Raw genomic sequence first — 18,250 nt, 5'->3', positions numbered from 1 at the left:
ATTTCATTCTATATGTAAATACCCTAAATGACCCAACCTTTAGGAAAACAAATGTCAAATGCAAAGAAACCAAAGTCCTCCTACCTTCATTGCAAGGGCAATCAAGGCTCCCTCTGTTGGTTGGCCCATCACAGTGTTCTTTCTGATCACGGCATTGTTTGCTACGCAGCCAGCCTGAAAGCCAAGAATCACCACGCATCATTTTTAGCCAGGATATAGAGCTCAGACACAGGCACTGGGATATGATACTCTGCTATAACTTCTGAGACTGGGATTTTTCTTCCCTAATATCAGTTAAATGCTAATGTGGGTGAGTAAAGAGGGGTCTGAGCGTCAGAAAGGCCTGGATTCAAGCCCTGCCTCCGACATGTACTGCCTCAGGGACTGGGTAAGTCACCTAACAGCTCAGTGGCTCAGACAAGTCTCTAAGACTAAATTGCTGTTTCCCAATCAGCATTGATAGAGGGAATGTTTTTACTAGGACATTTTGGTGTTAAAGAAATCCAGATCTACTCCTCTTCCCCTCAAAAAAAAAAAAACAAAAAACCAACAATCCAAGAACAAATGCCCAGAATTCCTAAGATCTGCCCTCCCCTCAGGGAGTTTATACTTCATCTAATGGAATTAGACAAAGGGCAATTCACATTTCACCAAGGCTTTAGTAAAAAGTGCTCTCTTCACAACAACCCCATGAGATATGAGCATCATTATCTCAATTTTAGAAATGAGGAGCTGGGCTCAGAGATGCCAAGTGTCTTGTCCAGGAGTCACATAGCTAATTAATGTAAGAGTCAGGATTCAAAGCCACGTCCCCAGGCTCCAATGTCTATACTCTATGTGTGTATTACTGCAATGCTGCCTTGGCTGACTAACCCTCCCTCTGCTTGTACCCTTGATCCCTTCTGCTCTCATCTCCTCCAGCAGACTGCCCCTAAATTCTCTGTCTTTTCTCAAATCAGTCAACTGACCAATCAATTGCCTATTTTGTGCCAGACACTGGGGATACAAATACAGAAAAGAAAAACATCCTTGCCCTCAAAGAGCTTACAATCTAATAGAGGAAGACAGCATACAAAAGGAAGCTGAAAAGCAGGTGGAGTGGGGAGGAAAGGGAAGGTATTGGCTTCAGAAGCACGATGGAGAATTCCAATGGAGAATTCCGAAGGAGTGTAGCTGGATGAGAAATAAAGACGTGGCTGGTCTCAGTGTTCTCCTTAAATGGAGGCTTGAGGCTCCAGCCTCTAATCAGAGGGGACCTGAGCCAAGGTGTGAATATCATGATTTATGTGATCTTGCAGGATGATGAGGTTGTGTCTAATTTCTCTCTATCTACAATGGTTCTTTTCCTTCTTTGTCCAAACACTTTCAGGTTTCTCCTACACTTAAAAAATTATCATTCATCTTTCTTTCTTTTCATAGTCAAACCCATTAAAAAACTGTCTACACTTAGTATTTCCAATTCATCTTTCACTTTTCAGTCCCTTGTGATGTGGCTTCCAACTTCAGTACTCAACCAAGACTACTCTTTCCAAATCTCTGGTCATCTCTTAATTGCCAAAACTGTCATTCTAGATGTCTCTTCAGCATTTCACACTTTTGAGAGCCCTCTGCTCTTGGATACTCACCTCTGTGTTTTCATGACACTGCTCACTCCTAACTAGAAGACTGCTCCTTCTCGGCCTCCTTCAATGGATCATCAACAATACCCTGCCCCTTAAAAGTGGGTATCCCCCCCCCCGCAATGCTCTGCCTTGGGCTCTCTTCTCTTGCCTCTACATTGAGGGATCTCATCATTTCCCCTGGACTTAATTATCAGCTCCACACAGAAGATCACTATAGCTAGCCCTGGTCTCTTCTCAGTGCCAGTCCTGTATCACCAGCTGCTTGCTGGAAGCTCCACCTTGAATATCCAATAGCCACCTGAAATTCGACATTTACCCCCAAGTCCACCCCCCTTTTTCCAAATTTCCCTATTTCTGTTGAGTATACCACCATCCTTTTAATTACTCAGCTTTGAAACCCTGGAGTGATCTTTGACTTCTCACTCTCACTGAACATATCCCATCAGTTACCAACTCTTGTTGATTCTTCCACGATATCTCCTGAATCCGTCTACTCTGCTTCTCTCCATTTATACTACTACCACCCTACCTGAGGCCTCATCACCTCTCACCTAGACTCCTGTTACATTCTTCCAATTGGTCTCCCTTCCTCAAGTCTCTCCCTTCTCCAGTCTTGAATCCACAGAGATTCCAAAGTGATGTTACTAAAGCCCATGTAAGACCACATCTCTCCTCTTCTCACTAAGGTCCAGTGGCTCTAGGATCACATAAAACCACTGCTGGCTTTTAAATCCCTTTTCAATCTGCTTCTAGGCTTAGGATGCATTACTTACCTTCACTATTCTGTAGTATCCTAGAGTCCAGCCAAAATGGCGCCTGTATGGTTTTGGACACTGACCATTTCATCACGCATCTGCCAGCTCCCTGCCTTTCCACAGGCTCCCTCTCATGCCTGCACTGCCCCTCCTCCGTATTTCTACCCCTTAGAACCCTTATTTCAAAATTCAGCTCAAAGGCACCCTCCAACATGAGGACTTTCCAGATTCCTCCTAGGTACCAGTGCCTCCAAATTACCTTGGGCATACTTTATATATATTTACATGTGTAAGCGTTGAGGGTAGAGACTTTCCATTTCTGCCTTGATATCTTGCATGTATAAGTTCCCTGGCACTGTACTGCAGTGCTTGGCAAACAATAATTACTTAATAAATATTGGTTGTTTGAACACACACACAGGAAACAATTAAATGTCGAATTGTATGACCTTAAACATAACATATGGGTTATACTTATGCACTTTATTGTAGAATCTTTCATTAGGAACTTCCCATTCATTCTCACTATTTGTAAGGAGTAAAGTATTGGTTTTTTTCTGTTGGCTCAGGCTTTTGTCACATACTTTTCATGATGGGAAACCATGCCACATACCCTACTGTAGACAAAAGCCTTCTGTCTCTGCCATTACTTTCACTGATCGAATATTTCTCTAGTACTTAGTGGTTCATCGAATCATAGGATATACGCCTGGAAGGGAGCTTGGGACTCACTGTGCTGTAGCGGCCAGAGAGCTGGACTTGGGAGGAGGGAAGACATGGGCTCTGGCACTTCCTAACTACGTGACGCTGGTCAAGTCATTTAACTTCCCTTGGCCTCAGTGTATTCGTCTGTAAAATGAAGATAACGATGCTTGCATCATCTATTTCATGGCATTGTTGTAAGGATCGAGTGAGATTAATCAGTGTAAAGCATATTACAAACTTTAAAGCACTAGGTGTCGATCGTGGTTATTATAATAATCTAGTCCAAAGTTCTCATTTGCAGATGAGAAAAGCTCAGACTGGTTAAGTGATTTGATCAAGGTTACATAGGCAGTATGTTTACAAAGTGCCTTCTACGCAACCACCCTACGCGGTAGGCAGTACAAATACTATTAACTCCATTTTATGAGCTTGAAAGTGAAGGTCGGAGAAAGGAAGGGAAGGGAGTAAGTAATTATATAGTGACTGTCATGTGCCAGGAACCACATCAAGTGTTTTTTAACAAATATCCTCTCATTTGATTCTCACAACAACCTTGGGAGGGAGGTGCTGTTATTAACCCCATTTTAAAGTTGAAAAAATAGAGGCAAATAGAGGTTAAGTGACTTGCTCAGGGTCACACAGCTAGTAAGCATCTGATTTGGACTCAGGACTTCCTGACTTAAAGCCCGGTGCTCTACCCATTGCCCTACCCTCACCTGCCTCAGAGAGAAGGACTGACTTGCCTGTAGTCTCCCAACTACTAAGGGGGAGAGTTGGAATTTGAACACAGCTCTTCTGACCCTGAGGCCAGTGCTATTCCCACTATAACATCCTATCTCCCAGCTTCAAACAGAGAGTTCCCCTCCACTCTCCTTTAATGCTTACCTCTACTAATTTTCCCACTGAGACATTAGAAAATTCCTTTATGACTTCATTCGATGGTAAAAGACACACAGTGCCCGTTCCATTATACCCGACGCCGCTTACCTAAGAGAGAGAATGAATCATACATGACAGATTTAGCTCACGGACTCAGCTAGCAACATCTGGGGCTTGATACCATTTCTTTGAGTCCTGGGTTTTCAGAACAGTGGAGACGTGGTGATAACTGATGGGAACACGAGGAGGCTTTCTAGCTGCGTCCTGACGTTATACACAGTCTCCTGAATTCTTACTCCCTACGTTTCTTCCAATTGAAGCAGACATTTTTAAAACTCATTTTTATTTATTCATCGTTAATAGTAAGTAAAAGGGAATATGGCATAACAGAGAACTAGATTTTCAGAAAGATATGGATGCAAACCTGGCCTCCAACACATCCTAACTGCGGGACCCTGGGCAAGATCCTAACCTCTCCATGCCCACGCAACTTTTTAAGACTCTAAGTTCCAGAATAGTTGGGGATCTACATCGGAAATCACACGTCTGGACAAAACAAAAACAGACAGACAAAAAACAGCACTTTGTCTTGGAACTCTATAATGTGCTTATCATATATTATTATGTGTAATAGAATATTAACATACAATATAATATAATTATTGTAAATAAAATAATATAAATAATATAATGATATGATATGATATGATACGATATGATATGACATGATATGATATATTAGAGTTATCTAGAATTGTATCATATCCCCCTCCTAGGTGGAGATCTCTGTATCATCTAAACTAACTGACCACACACCCACATGACCACATATCTCACAGCAGGCTTAACAAATGTTTATTTTTACAGGGGGACTAGCCCATGAGGTCTCAGTCCTAATAGCATATACAATATTACCTGCCTGTTGCCAATCAGTATGGAGGCTTGATGAGCCTCCTTCTAGGAGTTAGAGTTAGTTTAGGTAGTTTGTTACTGGGTGGCTTCCTGAGGGGTAACAGAATTCTTGTTTAACTTGCTATTAAGCCAGAACTGAGTGTGCAATACAAAAGGCCTAAAAATATACAATTTTGGGGCAGCTAGGAGGTGGATAGAACACTGGCCAGTCAGAGGACCTGAGTTCAAATCGGACCTCAGACTAGCTGTGTGATCCTGGGCAAATCACCTAATGCTGATCCCCCCCCACCAAAAAAAAATACACAGTCTGTCTCTCTCTTTCTCTCTCTCTTTCCCTCCCTCCCCCTCCTCCTGCTGGCAAGGGCTACATTTCCTCTCCAGCCAACTGCCATGTGGCCATGACCACATGGTACTGACCCTACTTGTTCTGTTTGTATAGTATTTATTCTTTCCTAATCTTAGGTGAATGAGTTTTGGAGATAGAATGGACCAGGTTACGAACTTGTGAGCTTCAACAGGTTAGAAGAAACCTTCAGAAGTCTCCTAAGCAAGCTGAGCTAGTAACAGTAGTAGCCGAATCCAGTGAGGAACGAGTCCTGAGCAGTGACCTGCTTGGCCGAGCCCAGCAGTGAACTGACCTGGTAGCTAAGACACAATTTCCTGCAAACAAGTAAACCACCTGCCCATTGGCCATGCCCCATCCAGAACTGAATTTGGCACAGGCGATGTGTGGCAGTAGCCCCTATAAGCCTGAGCCCACTTTTCCCAGGTGGTAGAATTTACTTTTAGTTTAGCGAGGGATTATATTTCACCTCCTGCTATAACTTCTCAGAAAATATCCCTTTGTAAAAGCTGAATTTATGTTAATTGACTCAATGATATTGGGGAGATATTAACCAGAGAATGATGCATATATATATATATATATATATATATATATATGGTGGGGGAGAGAGGTAACAAAGGAAAGGAACAAGCATTTATTAAGCACCTGCTATTTATTTTTAGCACAGCCAGGCACTGTGCTCAGAACTTTACAAATATCTCATTTGAGCCTCACAACCTTGGGAAGTGCTATTTTACCTCCATTTTACAAATGAGGAAACTGAGGCAGTCAGGTTAGGTGGTCACAGAGCTAGTAAGTGTATGAGGCTATATCTGAACTCGTGTCTTTTTGACTCTGGGCCTGCCACTGTATCCACTGAGTCACTTAACTGCCTTTGCAGGCAAGACTACACACTAGATAGGGGCTCATGATCAATACTACTGGAAACCACACATACCTTTTGACCCCTCAGAGTTATATCTAGAGCCCTGAGGGGAGGAGGAACTAGCTTCACTCTGGGCACTTGACTTGGTACTCCAAGAATGGGTTGGAAGATGTATTTCTGTAGTTCTTTACAGTAAAAGCAATTTCATAGATATTATCTCATTTTGATACTCAAAATGTCCTTCCCTGTGAGTTATGAATATTATCCTTATTTTACAAATGGGAAAACTAAGATTCAGAGGTCAAGCGATTTGTCCAAGGTCACGGAAGGGACAAGGACCCAACCTAGACTTTCTGACTCAAAGTCCAGTGCTTTTCTCACTCTCCCATGATTCCTCTTCTCAAGTCCTTCTCACAGCAATGGGCAGGGTTATCTTTGTCCCACAGCTTATAAATCGGTGTTAGGCTTACCTCTGCCCGGAGGCCATCAGATGTTACCAGCTGAGTTACCGTCATTTCATTGGCTGTCAGGGTACCTGTCTTATCTGAACAGATGACATTGCAGCAACCTGGTGGGAGAAAATTGCTCATCAGAATTTACAGAGTAGATAATTCAACAAGTCTCAGGACAACGGTGCCCTAAGGGCATCCATACAATACCAGAGCATCCAGTAAACTCTACAAAACACATACTCACAGCCAAACCACTCATTAAGAGGGAAATAAGTGGCTGATGCTATTTGTCCGTTTGAGGGGAATCAGCCAATCCAGGGGTCAACATTTCAGAGAATGAATCCGTATTACACCACAGTTTATGTTAACTTTGATGTGGGCAGAGACCTTACCTAGGGTCTCCACGATGGGCAGTTTCTTCACAATGACTCGCTTCTTGGCCATCCTCAGGACACCCAGGACCAAAGTCACCATGACAACAATGGGCAGACCCTCCGGGATGGCGGCCACGGCCAGGCTGGATTGGAATGGTAAATTGGGGTCACCTTTTAGTCATTGTGTATTGTGGACTCCGCTCATCATATCTAGGACCCACAAAATTGGGAAGATGATGACGTTTGCTTTGGGCACCCTCGGCCTCCATTTCCCATACCCTGGCCTCCCTTCTGTGTTGTATTCATCAAACCTTAAGAGCCCGTTGCTCTTCTGCCCTCTCCCTCACATCTGCTTCTATACTTAGGAGCAGTGTGACCTTGGGCAAGTCACTCGACTTCTCATGGCCTCAGTTTCCCTATCTGTGGGAATAATATTTATATTATCTTACAAGGTTATAAAACCCTTTGTAAACCCTAGGGTCATATAAATGTGAATGTGTTATTTTTCTCTTAGATTTTGTTGGACTCTGATTTTATCTGTGTGGCGAATTTCAGGTCTTCCTGCCACTGATGCTTATACCCGTGTGACCATGGGGAAGTTACAACATCCTTGGGCCTCTGTTTCTTTATCTCTAAAATGAGAAGGTTGGACTTCACAAGATGGCCACCTAGGCTCCTTCTAATTCTTGGCCTATGATCTCATGATCTTGGAGTCAAAACTCATCTCACTGCTACAGAATGGCAGCTTGCCTAGGCAAGACTAAGACTAAGATTAACCTTATAGTCTTAGAGGGCTGGTGGCACTAAGGGGTTAAAATGTCTTGCTCAAGGTCAAGTTTATGTGTCAGAGGCAGGATTTGAACCCAGGTCTTCCTGACTCAGAGGATAGCCCTTTATTCCAGTGGTGCTCATTCTCCTTCTCTAATGTCCTGCTCTGATGCTTCATCATGGGATGGAAGTGACTGCCAGCTCTTGAAGTCTAGGCCAGTACATAGGAAAGGCCAATTCTGGCAGAGTCCAAAAGGGCGGAAAGGCATGGGATTGCTATCTGCAGAGCAGCCTAGCTCAATTCAGAAAAATTATATAGACAGATATAGATATGTATGTGTGCATGTATGTATCTCTCCGCATATCTGTATCTATATCTATATCTGAAGGAGAGGAGGAAGAGGGAGAAAGGGGAGGAAGATGAGAGAGGAGAGAAAGTGAGAGAGAAGGAGAAGGAGGAGGAGGAGGGGAGGAGGGGGAACAGGGGGAGGTGGAGGAGGAGGGGAGGAGGGGGAGGTGGAGGAAAAGGAGAAGGGAGGGAGAAAGGAGAGGAGGAGAGAGGAGGGGAGGGGAGGAGAGGAGAGGGATAGAGGGAAGTAGGGAGAACATTAATTAGTTAAGCGCTTACTATGTGTCAGGCATTGTGATTAGCATTATGAATAAAAACACAAGGAAACCAGAAAGTCCCTGTGCTCAAGGAGCTTACGTTCTCATTAGGGGAAGTAACATTCTAATAGGAAACCCAGAAGATCTTAGAAGTCATCTAGTCCAGCATCATCATTTTACAGATGCAGAAAATGGAAGACAGATGAATTTTTCAGACATAACAATTCAAACCACACTATAGAGCAGGCATTCTTAAACCTTTTTGTGGCATCATGTACCCCTTTGGCCATCTGAAGAAGCCCATGGACCCCTTCGTAGAATCATGATTTTTACATGTATAAAATAAAATACATGGGATTATGAATGAAACTACACTGAAATACAGTTATCGAAATATTTTTAAATTTATGAATATTTTCACATTTGATCCTCACAACATCCCTGGGAGGTAGAGGCTGTCATTATCCTGCTTTTACAGATGAAGAAACTGAGGCAAACAGAAGTTAAGTGACTTGCCCAGGATCATACAGCTAATAAGCATTTGAGACCAAATTCAAATTCAGGTCTTCCCAGTGCTCTATCCACTATGACCCCCTAGCTACCAGTGTGTGCACATTAGCTGCACTTTGTACTATGTTTCACAGTCATGAAGCTATGCTAGCAACCTAGCTAACATGTGATCATTGTCTAATGATTAGAGATAAAGGTCAGTCAGAATAAATGTTTAATGTTTTAAGTTCAACTGCCCTGTGTATTATGGGAAACATTATCAATTTCTTGATTAAAAAAAAAACCACACAGTTACTAAATGGAATATGCTGCTAATAAATTTTCTCCCACTCTTTAATAGTCTCTATACACATGTGTATGTATATAGATATATACATACATACACATATGTAAATTAATCAACAAGATATATAAATTAACCAACTCTTAAATTCAGTGAAATCAGTCAAGTTAACGTGATCCTTAAAAAAAAAAAATCCATTTAGACACGGGAGCTTCAAGGGAGCACAAAGCACTTTATTTCTGTGCAAAAATTAGCTTGTTTCCCACAGGAAGTAAAGGTTTTTTTTTTGGTGGGGGGAGAGTAGGGGGCTGGACATAAAGCTACAGTCTTTGAAGACTGTGGCTCATGGCGACGGATGCTTAAAAATATATAAAAATGAACGAGGTCTGTTCAAAGAAAGAACTTTAGCATAATTACTTATTATTATGTTTAAATATAAAGAATCTCCCCCAAACTTGACATGCTATCTCCCCTCTGTAGGCTTTTGCATAGACCTTTCCCCCACACCTGGAAAGCCGCCTCTCCCAGGATTCCAAGCCTCCTTCAAGCTCAAGTGAACTATTTTTTTTCCTAATCTTCCCCCTCTCTTCGGGATCCTCATTTTCTCTCCCTCCTGAAATTAGTTTCTATTTACTGAGCTATATCCATGTATCCCTTTAGTAGAACATGAATTCCCTGAGGGCAGCCAGGTAAATCAGCGAATAGAGAGAGCACTGGAGTCACTAAGACCTGAGTCCAAATCTGGCCTCAGCTCGCTGTGTGACCCTGGGCAAGTCACTTAACCTCAGTCTGCCTCAGTTTCTCCAACTGTACAGTGGCGATAATGAGAGCACATCCCTCCCAGGGTAGTGGCGAGGATCAAATGAGATATTTATGAAGCACTTTGTCCGGCTCAAAGCGATATATAAATGCTAGCATTATTATCTAGAGGGAAGAGACTGTTTTGGTTTTGTCTCTGAAACGCTAGCATTTAGTAGGGCATCTTGCACACAGTCAGCACTTATACAATGTTTCTGAACTAAAGGGCTCTGAAAAATAGGGAAAAGGTAGCACTAGTTGAGAATAGGTCATGAAACCGTGGAGCTGGGAAGGAGCTCAGAGATGATCTCTTAGAGAGGAGGAAATTTGCCCCGAGTTAAACAGATGACAGAGACCTGCTGTTATCCACTCCCAGGCTGCCTCAGAGAGTTATTTGTCTTGAGGGGAAGAGGGGGAGGAGTTTAAATGAAATATTATCTGAAAGAAGAGGCTCATCCAAAGTCCTTTATACTCAGCATTGCCCAATGCCGTGGGAATGGTGATGCTTTACCTCGGGAGACAATAGGACATTTAACTACATGCTATATAAACAGTTTATTATGGATTACTGTATCACTGTATTTGATCATGGGGCCGGGCCCTGCATTTCTATGGCGAGATTAATATTTTTTGGTTCTCTAACAAAGGCTGATAAGATTGCTAAAGCTAATATTTGCAGAGGATTAACAAGGTTTTTCCTTTTTTTTTAAAATTGGATGGAAAGGATATATTAATAGGGTATACTAGGAGGTAGCAGTGAAAAACAAAGCAAAAAACCACTCCTGAGCTCCCTTGAAAGCCACTAGTCAATGATTAGAACAGAGGCTCCTTGAGGCAGGGCCTATCATTTTGTCTTTGCATCACCTGACACACAGTAAGTACTTAATAAACCTGACACACAGTAGGTACTTAATAAGCCTGACACACAGTAGGTGCTCAATCAATTCTTGATGAATTGAGCATGTTAAAGAACAGGACTTTGTTTACTTCTCTCTCTCCCTCTCTCTGTCTGTCTCTCTTTATTGTTCTCTCTCTCTCTCTCTCTCTTTCTTTCTGTCTCTGTCTCTGTGTGTCTCTCTGATCAGAAAACTAATGACTAAAAGAAAAAAAAAACATTCCAGTGTCTTCTTGAGAGGCTGCTCTTTGTCCTCTCTCCCTCCAGTAGCGGGAATTCCCTTCCATTTCCCTTTCTGTCATTCTGTCCTTTTCCCTCTCTCTCAGGGACTTCACCCACTCACACAGCAGTCAGCTATTATCTACCTAAAGCTGAAGATCCTCAGCTTTTTGTTTCCAGGCTAGGCTTCTGTAATATCAATTGAGTTGGGTGTCTTTGATTGAGTCTTACTAGGTGCTAAACCCCAGGCCCAAACCCCTATCTACTAGATGCTAAGCCTGTGTGGGCGTGACGCCCTCAGGTTCCTAAGGGGAGTTGCTAAGACCAGAGCCAATAGTAGGAGCCTGAGTTCTGGTTGCTCAAATGTTTGATGACGGCTGAAGGGTGTATAAAAAGAGAGAACAGAGCTATTTACGAGGGGCTCTCACTCTTGGCAGTGTGCTGATGCGGAAACTCTGGGCAGCTGTAGTTAAGAGTCCTCCAGCTTTGTAAACCCGGATGTTGGGACTTTGTTAAATCCTGGTAACTATGCATTGAGATTTGAATCAGACAAGGTCTGTTGATGTTTGTAATTTGTTTGTATTTGCTCTGAAGTTCAGAGTGCTGGCTTTTTTTCCTGAACTAAGTGAATGGTATTTGTATGCTGGATTAAAGTAAGATTGTTAACCCTTAACATTGCTTTCCTTAGTAAAGCAGATCAAAAGAACTTGGGCTTGCAGCCTTCTAGTTGTTGGGCTTGTGTTGGTTTTTCACCCCCACAGCAGCTGCTAGCCGAATTGTTGAAACAGCTTCTCACCTGAGCTCTAGGTTTCCAACCAGTTCTCTAGGGATGCAGCCTGGTGGAGCAGAGGATAGAGCCTCAGACCATGTCAGAAGGATCTGAGTTGAAGTCCAGCCTCAGATACTTCCTACCTGTGTGACTCTGGGCATGTCACTTGACCTATCTCTGCCTCAGTTTCCTCAGCTGGAAAATGGGGATAATTATAGCACCTACCTATAATGAACAAAAAAGATAATGCTTGTAAAGCACTTAGCCTGGCACCTGCCACATAGTAAGTGCTATAGAAATGCCATTATAATATTAAATAATAAAATGAATGGGGTTGGATTTCTTGACTACTTATTTGCTTCTGAAAGATTGCTGTGACTATTACTCTCTTACACACAAAAAGTGGTCATCTTTTCTGAGATGGTGCAGTCACATGTCATTTATCAATATCCCAGCAGCATCGTCTTAAAAAAAGAAAAAGTCAAACAAAGCCTAATTGCTATATTATGTTTTGGCACAACAAACACTTCCTGACCAACACCCAAGAGACTCCCTGCATTCTCCCTCCTCTTGCCCCCCACTCTCCTGACATCCTAGTTCATTCTCCCAGGCCCCTACAAGGGGGAGAAGACAGCTGCTTTCTTTCCTTTTTCCTAAGACTTGGCAGATGAGCGGCTGAAATTCTTTGCAGTGTGGTCTTAATTCCTTCGGTATTATCTACTTTTTACCACCAGAAGGTTGGCTACCAGGTGACGAATTGGGGAGGCATAACAACCCATGAAATTGTCTACTAAGGGGTCGACCACACCAATGAAAATAGAAATCTTTTAAAGTTATTTACTTAGGACCTCTGGATCTGGAAGAGACCTGAGGTCCCCTAAGGGGCAGTGTGGTACCAAAGATCAGAAATCAGAGGACCTAGGTTCAAAGCTAGCCTCTGTCTTGTGCAACCTTTAATAAATAAATCCCTTGATTTCCTTTGGCCTCCATTTGTGCATCTGGAAAATGAAGGGGTCAGACTTAGATGGCCAATTATGTACCTTCTATCTCTATCATCCTGATCTAGGCCCCCTCATTTTTCAGATGAGCAGAAATGACATGCCCAAGGTCACCCACCATCAGACCTAGACTCCCTGGTTCCAAGTATAGTATTCTTCCATTGGTTCTTTGAAGGCTTCAGCAATGAAGCAAAACCTTGGCAAGTTCTATCAGAGCATTGAGATACACTGGTTCTGGGATACGGAGACCAGCCTTGCTGGTTAGGAAAAGGCTGACCACCGTGTCAAGGACTGTGCTTTTTGACCATGGCAGTCATGATACGCTGATGTTGGGAATCTTCTGTGTCCTGATCAGTGACTGTTGCCCCTGCCTCACTATTTTAAGCAGGCCTCCCTTCAACATCACTCCCTACTTCCCTGACCACCTTGCCTGTGTGTTCTGTTCTTATACCTTCCCTACCTCCCCAACAGCTCTAGAACCAGGATCAAATTAACTCTATCATTTGCTTCTAGAATGAGTTTACCAACCCATTACCACATGACCCCACTCAGCATCCCTATGACTGTCTGGACCAACAACCTGGCCATCATTTCCCTATGTGTGTTGTTAGAATGTGAGCTCATGGACAACAGGAACTCTCTTTGCTTTTGCGTTTGTATCCATGATGCTCCATATATGGTAAACACTGAAATGGATTTTCATTCTTTGATTCATTTTGGTTTTGGTGAAATGGAAGGGCCAAAGCAGAGGAAGAAGAGGATGGAGGGGATACTAGAGAGTTCTCTGGTGTGGGAGATCTGGGTGCCTGCCTTCTTTTTCCTTCTCTTCCCCTCATGCCTCAGTCTCTGTTTTTTGTCCCTAGTTGGCCACTGAGCTGTGTTATCCGGGCCAGGTCAATTCCTGGATCTGGGCTTCAGTTTGCTTTTCTGTATAACCAAAGGTTTGAACTAAGTGATCTTTATTTAGCTATTCTGGGCAACCAGGTAGCTCAGTGTGTAGAACACCCCTGGAATCGGAAAGACCTGAATTCAATTCGGCCTCAGAAACTTACTAGCTGTGTCACCCTGGGCAAGTCACTTAACTCAGTTTGCCTCAGTTTCCTCAACTGTTAAATGTGAATCATAACAGCACCTATCTTCCCAGGGTTATTGTAAGGATCATCCAACATAATATTTGTAAGGTGCTTAATTAGCATAGTGCCTGGCATATAGTAGGCACTTAATAAATGTTTATTCCTTTCCCCTTTCCCCTTCTCCCTTTATGCTTTCTTCCATCTCTAATGTTAACTGGTGGCTCCTTGAGCCTTTGGTGGCATATTATTTTGGTTCCTTTTCTCCCCGGTACTGTAGTGGTTAGTGCTTAATAACTGTTTATTGGACTGAATGGCACTTGAGCAAGGAGTCACATGAAGGGCAGCATGGGAAGAAGAAGCCCCCAGGAATGGTCTCTTCCTACAGGAAGAGCAGGACTAGAAAGATGAACCCAACACCTCCTAGGTCTTCAGCCTTTCTGGACTGTTCTTTGAGTACAAACAGGCCACCCAGGGTCAGCCTCTTACCTACCTCACCCCGATAGTGAACATACTGAGAATTTGTTTCCCTTGAAGCCAGCCAATTAGCATGATTAAACCTGCCAGAGAAACAGAGATTATATATATAAAAAAAGGCTCTAAAAGCTATAGCAATTTTTAAAAATGCACTTCCTTGAAGACACACACAGACACACACACACACACACCCCACGTGGAAGTGCTTAGTAACATTTTGTCCTCTCCATCTGCCATGTTGAAGACATGACCCATATTCTCTCAACTAGGGGGCCATTGGCTGTCCATGAAACAATTATAATAAGCTGCCATCTTTGTGGGAAAGCTTCAAGGCGGGCTCATCACCAGAGGGCTGGGTACCAGATGATGGAAGTCTGTGGTGACAGCAGCTTATAACATTATTCAGTGAGGTGTGGGGGACTTGGGATGTGTGGAAGGACCACCATCACTGACAAAGTCATGTTTTCAAGTGACATGATGTTCAAGGGTGGGATACACACTCCTCCCCCTCCTTTCTGGAGGAGTAGAGGAAGAATTATAAATAGTACCATGGGGAGGAAAATAACTTGTTTAACAGTGCATTCAACTGGAGCAGAGTCTTCTCTTCTCTATAATTAATTCAAAGTTTTCTATTATTGGTACTACAATTAGCACCTGTAAGCACTCATTATTTATCATAATAATACCAAATGTTTATATAGTGTTTTAGAGAAAGGCAGTGTAGTGCAGTGCTGGACTTAGGTCCGGAAGACCTGGGTTCCAATCCCCTCTGTGATACTCACTAGTTGTGTGACCATGGGCAAGTATTACCTTTTCTGGGCCTAATATCATAATATTATCTAATATTTACCCTTCAGTACATCATGAACCCATCAGCATAGGTGTTCTCCTTCATCAATGAAGACTGTGACTCCTTCCATATCTCAGCAGATAGCTTCATGAGTTTATGGGACTAATTTTACCATTTTCTGGCCAAACCCTCTGCTGATGAGGGCGGCCTTAATTTAAGAGGATGAACCAGAGCTCATGCTATACTTTGGGCAACCAGGCTCACTTCTGCATGAGAATGAGCCATCAGCGTGAAACATTAATGGATGAATACTAATAATACCTTATTAAATATTTCAGTAATAGCCTCATTGGCATCAAAGTCGAATTTTGCAACCAGTACTTTTTTTGGCCCTTTCCAGGCATGGAATCGTTGGCCCCACAGCTGGCAGGGACCTCAGAGGCTGCATAAAGCATGCTCTGTAGCTGGAGATCCAGTAGCAAGGTATCACCCGGGTATGACTCAGACTTTGGATATGCCGACTCACCCTCGTTATGGCATGAGTAACATGTGAACGAGAGTGGTGAAAATCTTGTGAAAACGCATGCGGTTACACCGAGATGAAAGTCAACCAGTTCAATCTATACTCTATCAGGAAGGTTTAGAGGCTAATAAGTGTTATTTTCTAGGGATGGTACAGTGGGAAGAAGGCTGGATGGCTTGAAGTCACCACTAGGTCACTAATTAATGCAGTCTCCATCAAGTGGCTCCCTTCCCCGTCTGGGTATCAAGTTTTTTTATCTGTAAGATGAGGTACTTAAATTAAATGGTCTCTAGGGCCCCTGCCAGCTCTGAACTTATGACCATACCTGATAGTACTCTTGTAAAGAAAATGCTTTCTAAACCTTAAATATCAGTTGGTCACTCAATAAATATTTATTAAGCATCTACCACGTACCAGGCTTTCAAAGCTTTAGCTATGTCTAAAATTCACTTGGAGTAAACAGCTGACAGTGCTAGAAAGGGACATCCGGTGCTGCCAGAGCAAAGAAATGCTGGACAGCTTCTTGCTGGCAAGACAAGGACCCCAGCACCTAGCATCCTGCCTGGCACACAGCAGGTGATTAATAATGGCTTATGGATTACTGATTGATTGATGAGGGCCAGGAGATCAGTGTTCTAGCTCCAGAGCTACAATTCATTCATTTAGTGACCTCAGACAAATCCCATCCCCCATCAGAGTCTCAGTTGCCTCCTCCATAAGATGAGGGGTCAGTTTGCTACAGCCACTCATTCTCTGCACACCTTCAGTCCTTGAAGTACCAGCCGTGTTTACAACATGACTGAGAAACAGACATTCATTCCAAATCTCTGGTTAGACTTGAAGACAAAGGTCAAAGAAATGCCATGAAGAGAAAGGGTCTATTTTCCCCATAGGAACGAAGCATCCTTTGAGTTGAAAGACTTGTTAAGGGTTTTTTAGGCCATCTCCCCAACCAATAAAGCTAGAATGTGAACGGTCGTTAACTCACCAATTATGCCGAATGAGAAGAGAGTGAGCTGTTTGCCCAGTTTGTCCATGCTTTTCTGTAAGGGAGTCTTGGGAGTCTGATGGGGTATAAAAAAAGAGTCATCAGCTTCATGTAATAACACTAGCAATAGGACTTTGCAAAGAATCTTAGAACTGTACAGTTTTACAATTGAATTCACAATTCCTCAGCAACCTGCCCACCCTTCTATTTTCCTTCCTTGTGTTGAGGACACCATCATTCTTCTACCCACCCAAGTTTGCAACCTTAAAATCATCCTCAGCTCCTTATTCTCCCCCCATCTCACAGATCCAGTAAGTTCCCAACTCTTACTGATTCACCTCAACACCCTTGCCCCCTGACACCTTCTTTCTTCTCATGCCACAACCACCCTAAGTAGACAGAGCATGGATTAAGTGCTTCTTATGAGCTAGATGCTGTGCTAAGTACTGATGACACAAATATACAAAGGAAGGTAATCCCTGCCCTCAAGAAGCTTATATTATAATGGGGGAATAGTACGAATAAAGGGGACCTTGAGGGGGGTGATACTGGGAAGTGGCATGGAGGTCTGATTGGGAATAAGTTGAAAGCTCATCTATTAGAGCCCAACCTCTCAGGGGAGAGTCTAAGGTTTCAGTAGCAGGAAGATGAGTATATTTATCTTGTCTACATCTGATTTTTCCCTATGCTTACCTGTGAATATGATATCCTTAAGGGCAGGCAGGGACTGTGTCACTTTTGATTTGTATCCTCAGTACCTGAGCAGTCCCATGCCATACCTGGCATGCAGTAATTACTTAATACATGCTTGATGATTGACTGAAATTGTCATCCAGCCTTGAGTTAAACCTCTTCAGTAAAAGGGACCTCCGTATCTCCTAAGGCAGCTAGACTGTTTTAAGAGTTAGAAAATTCATCCTCATAGAATTTTGTCACCATATTGTCTCCATCTCTCCACTTTGGACAATTTGGACAGTCCCCATATTGTTGTCATATATCCTTTGGACAATCTCCATATCTCCACTTTGGATAATCTAGACAATCTCCACGTTGTCTCCATATCTCTGCTTTGGGTAATTTGGACAATTTGGGACAATCTCCATATTGTCTCCATATCTCCTCTGGACAATCTAAACAATCTCCACAGTGACTCCATATCTCCACTTTGGAAACTATGGACAATTACGGACAATCTCCATATCATCATCTCCATATCTCCTCTGGACAATCTAGACAATCTCCACGTTGTCTCCATATCTCTGCTTTGGGTAATTTGGACAATTTGGGACAATCTCCATATTGTCTCCATATCTTCTGGACAATCTAGACAATCTCCACATTGTCTCCATAGCTCCACTTTGGAAACTTTGGACAATTTTGGACAATCTCCATATTGTCTCCATGTTTCCACTTTGGACCATTTGGACAATCTCCATATTGTCTCCATATCTCCACTTTGGACAATCTAGACAATCTCCACATTGTCTCCATATCTCCACTTTGGACAATTTGGGCAATTTTGGCTAATTATGGACAATCTTTATATTGTCTCCATATCTCCACTTTGGTCCTAGTCCTGCTGCCTGGCTCTCTGGAACCACACATAGTAAGTCTGCTCCTTCTTCTTCACGCCACTCTTTTACTGG

At 42.8% G+C, this 18,250-nt stretch overlaps 1 protein-coding gene across 1 annotated transcript in view; it reads right to left on the bottom strand.

Moving 5' to 3' along the window:
• ATP2C2 (ATPase secretory pathway Ca2+ transporting 2) overlaps positions 1-18,250 on the bottom strand; it is a 109,602-nt gene that overhangs the window by 30,528 nt on the left and 60,824 nt on the right. Inside the window, exons 10-15 of the mRNA XM_036750719.1 lie at positions 16,605-16,680; positions 14,320-14,386; positions 6,929-7,053; positions 6,555-6,652; positions 3,968-4,069; positions 85-174 (exon numbers count right to left, since the gene is read on the bottom strand). Coding sequence (XP_036606614.1) covers positions 85-174; positions 3,968-4,069; positions 6,555-6,652; positions 6,929-7,053; positions 14,320-14,386; positions 16,605-16,680 — 558 coding nt within the window. The remainder of the gene's footprint in view (positions 1-84; positions 175-3,967; positions 4,070-6,554; positions 6,653-6,928; positions 7,054-14,319; positions 14,387-16,604; positions 16,681-18,250) is intronic.

This window comes from Trichosurus vulpecula, chromosome 3 (genome assembly GCF_011100635.1).
Source record: "Trichosurus vulpecula isolate mTriVul1 chromosome 3, mTriVul1.pri, whole genome shotgun sequence".
In the NCBI taxonomy this organism is placed as follows: domain Eukaryota; kingdom Metazoa; phylum Chordata; class Mammalia; order Diprotodontia; family Phalangeridae; genus Trichosurus; species Trichosurus vulpecula.
The sequence above is the reverse complement of the archived record's forward strand: the minus strand, read 5'-3'. Positions and strand labels throughout refer to the sequence as shown.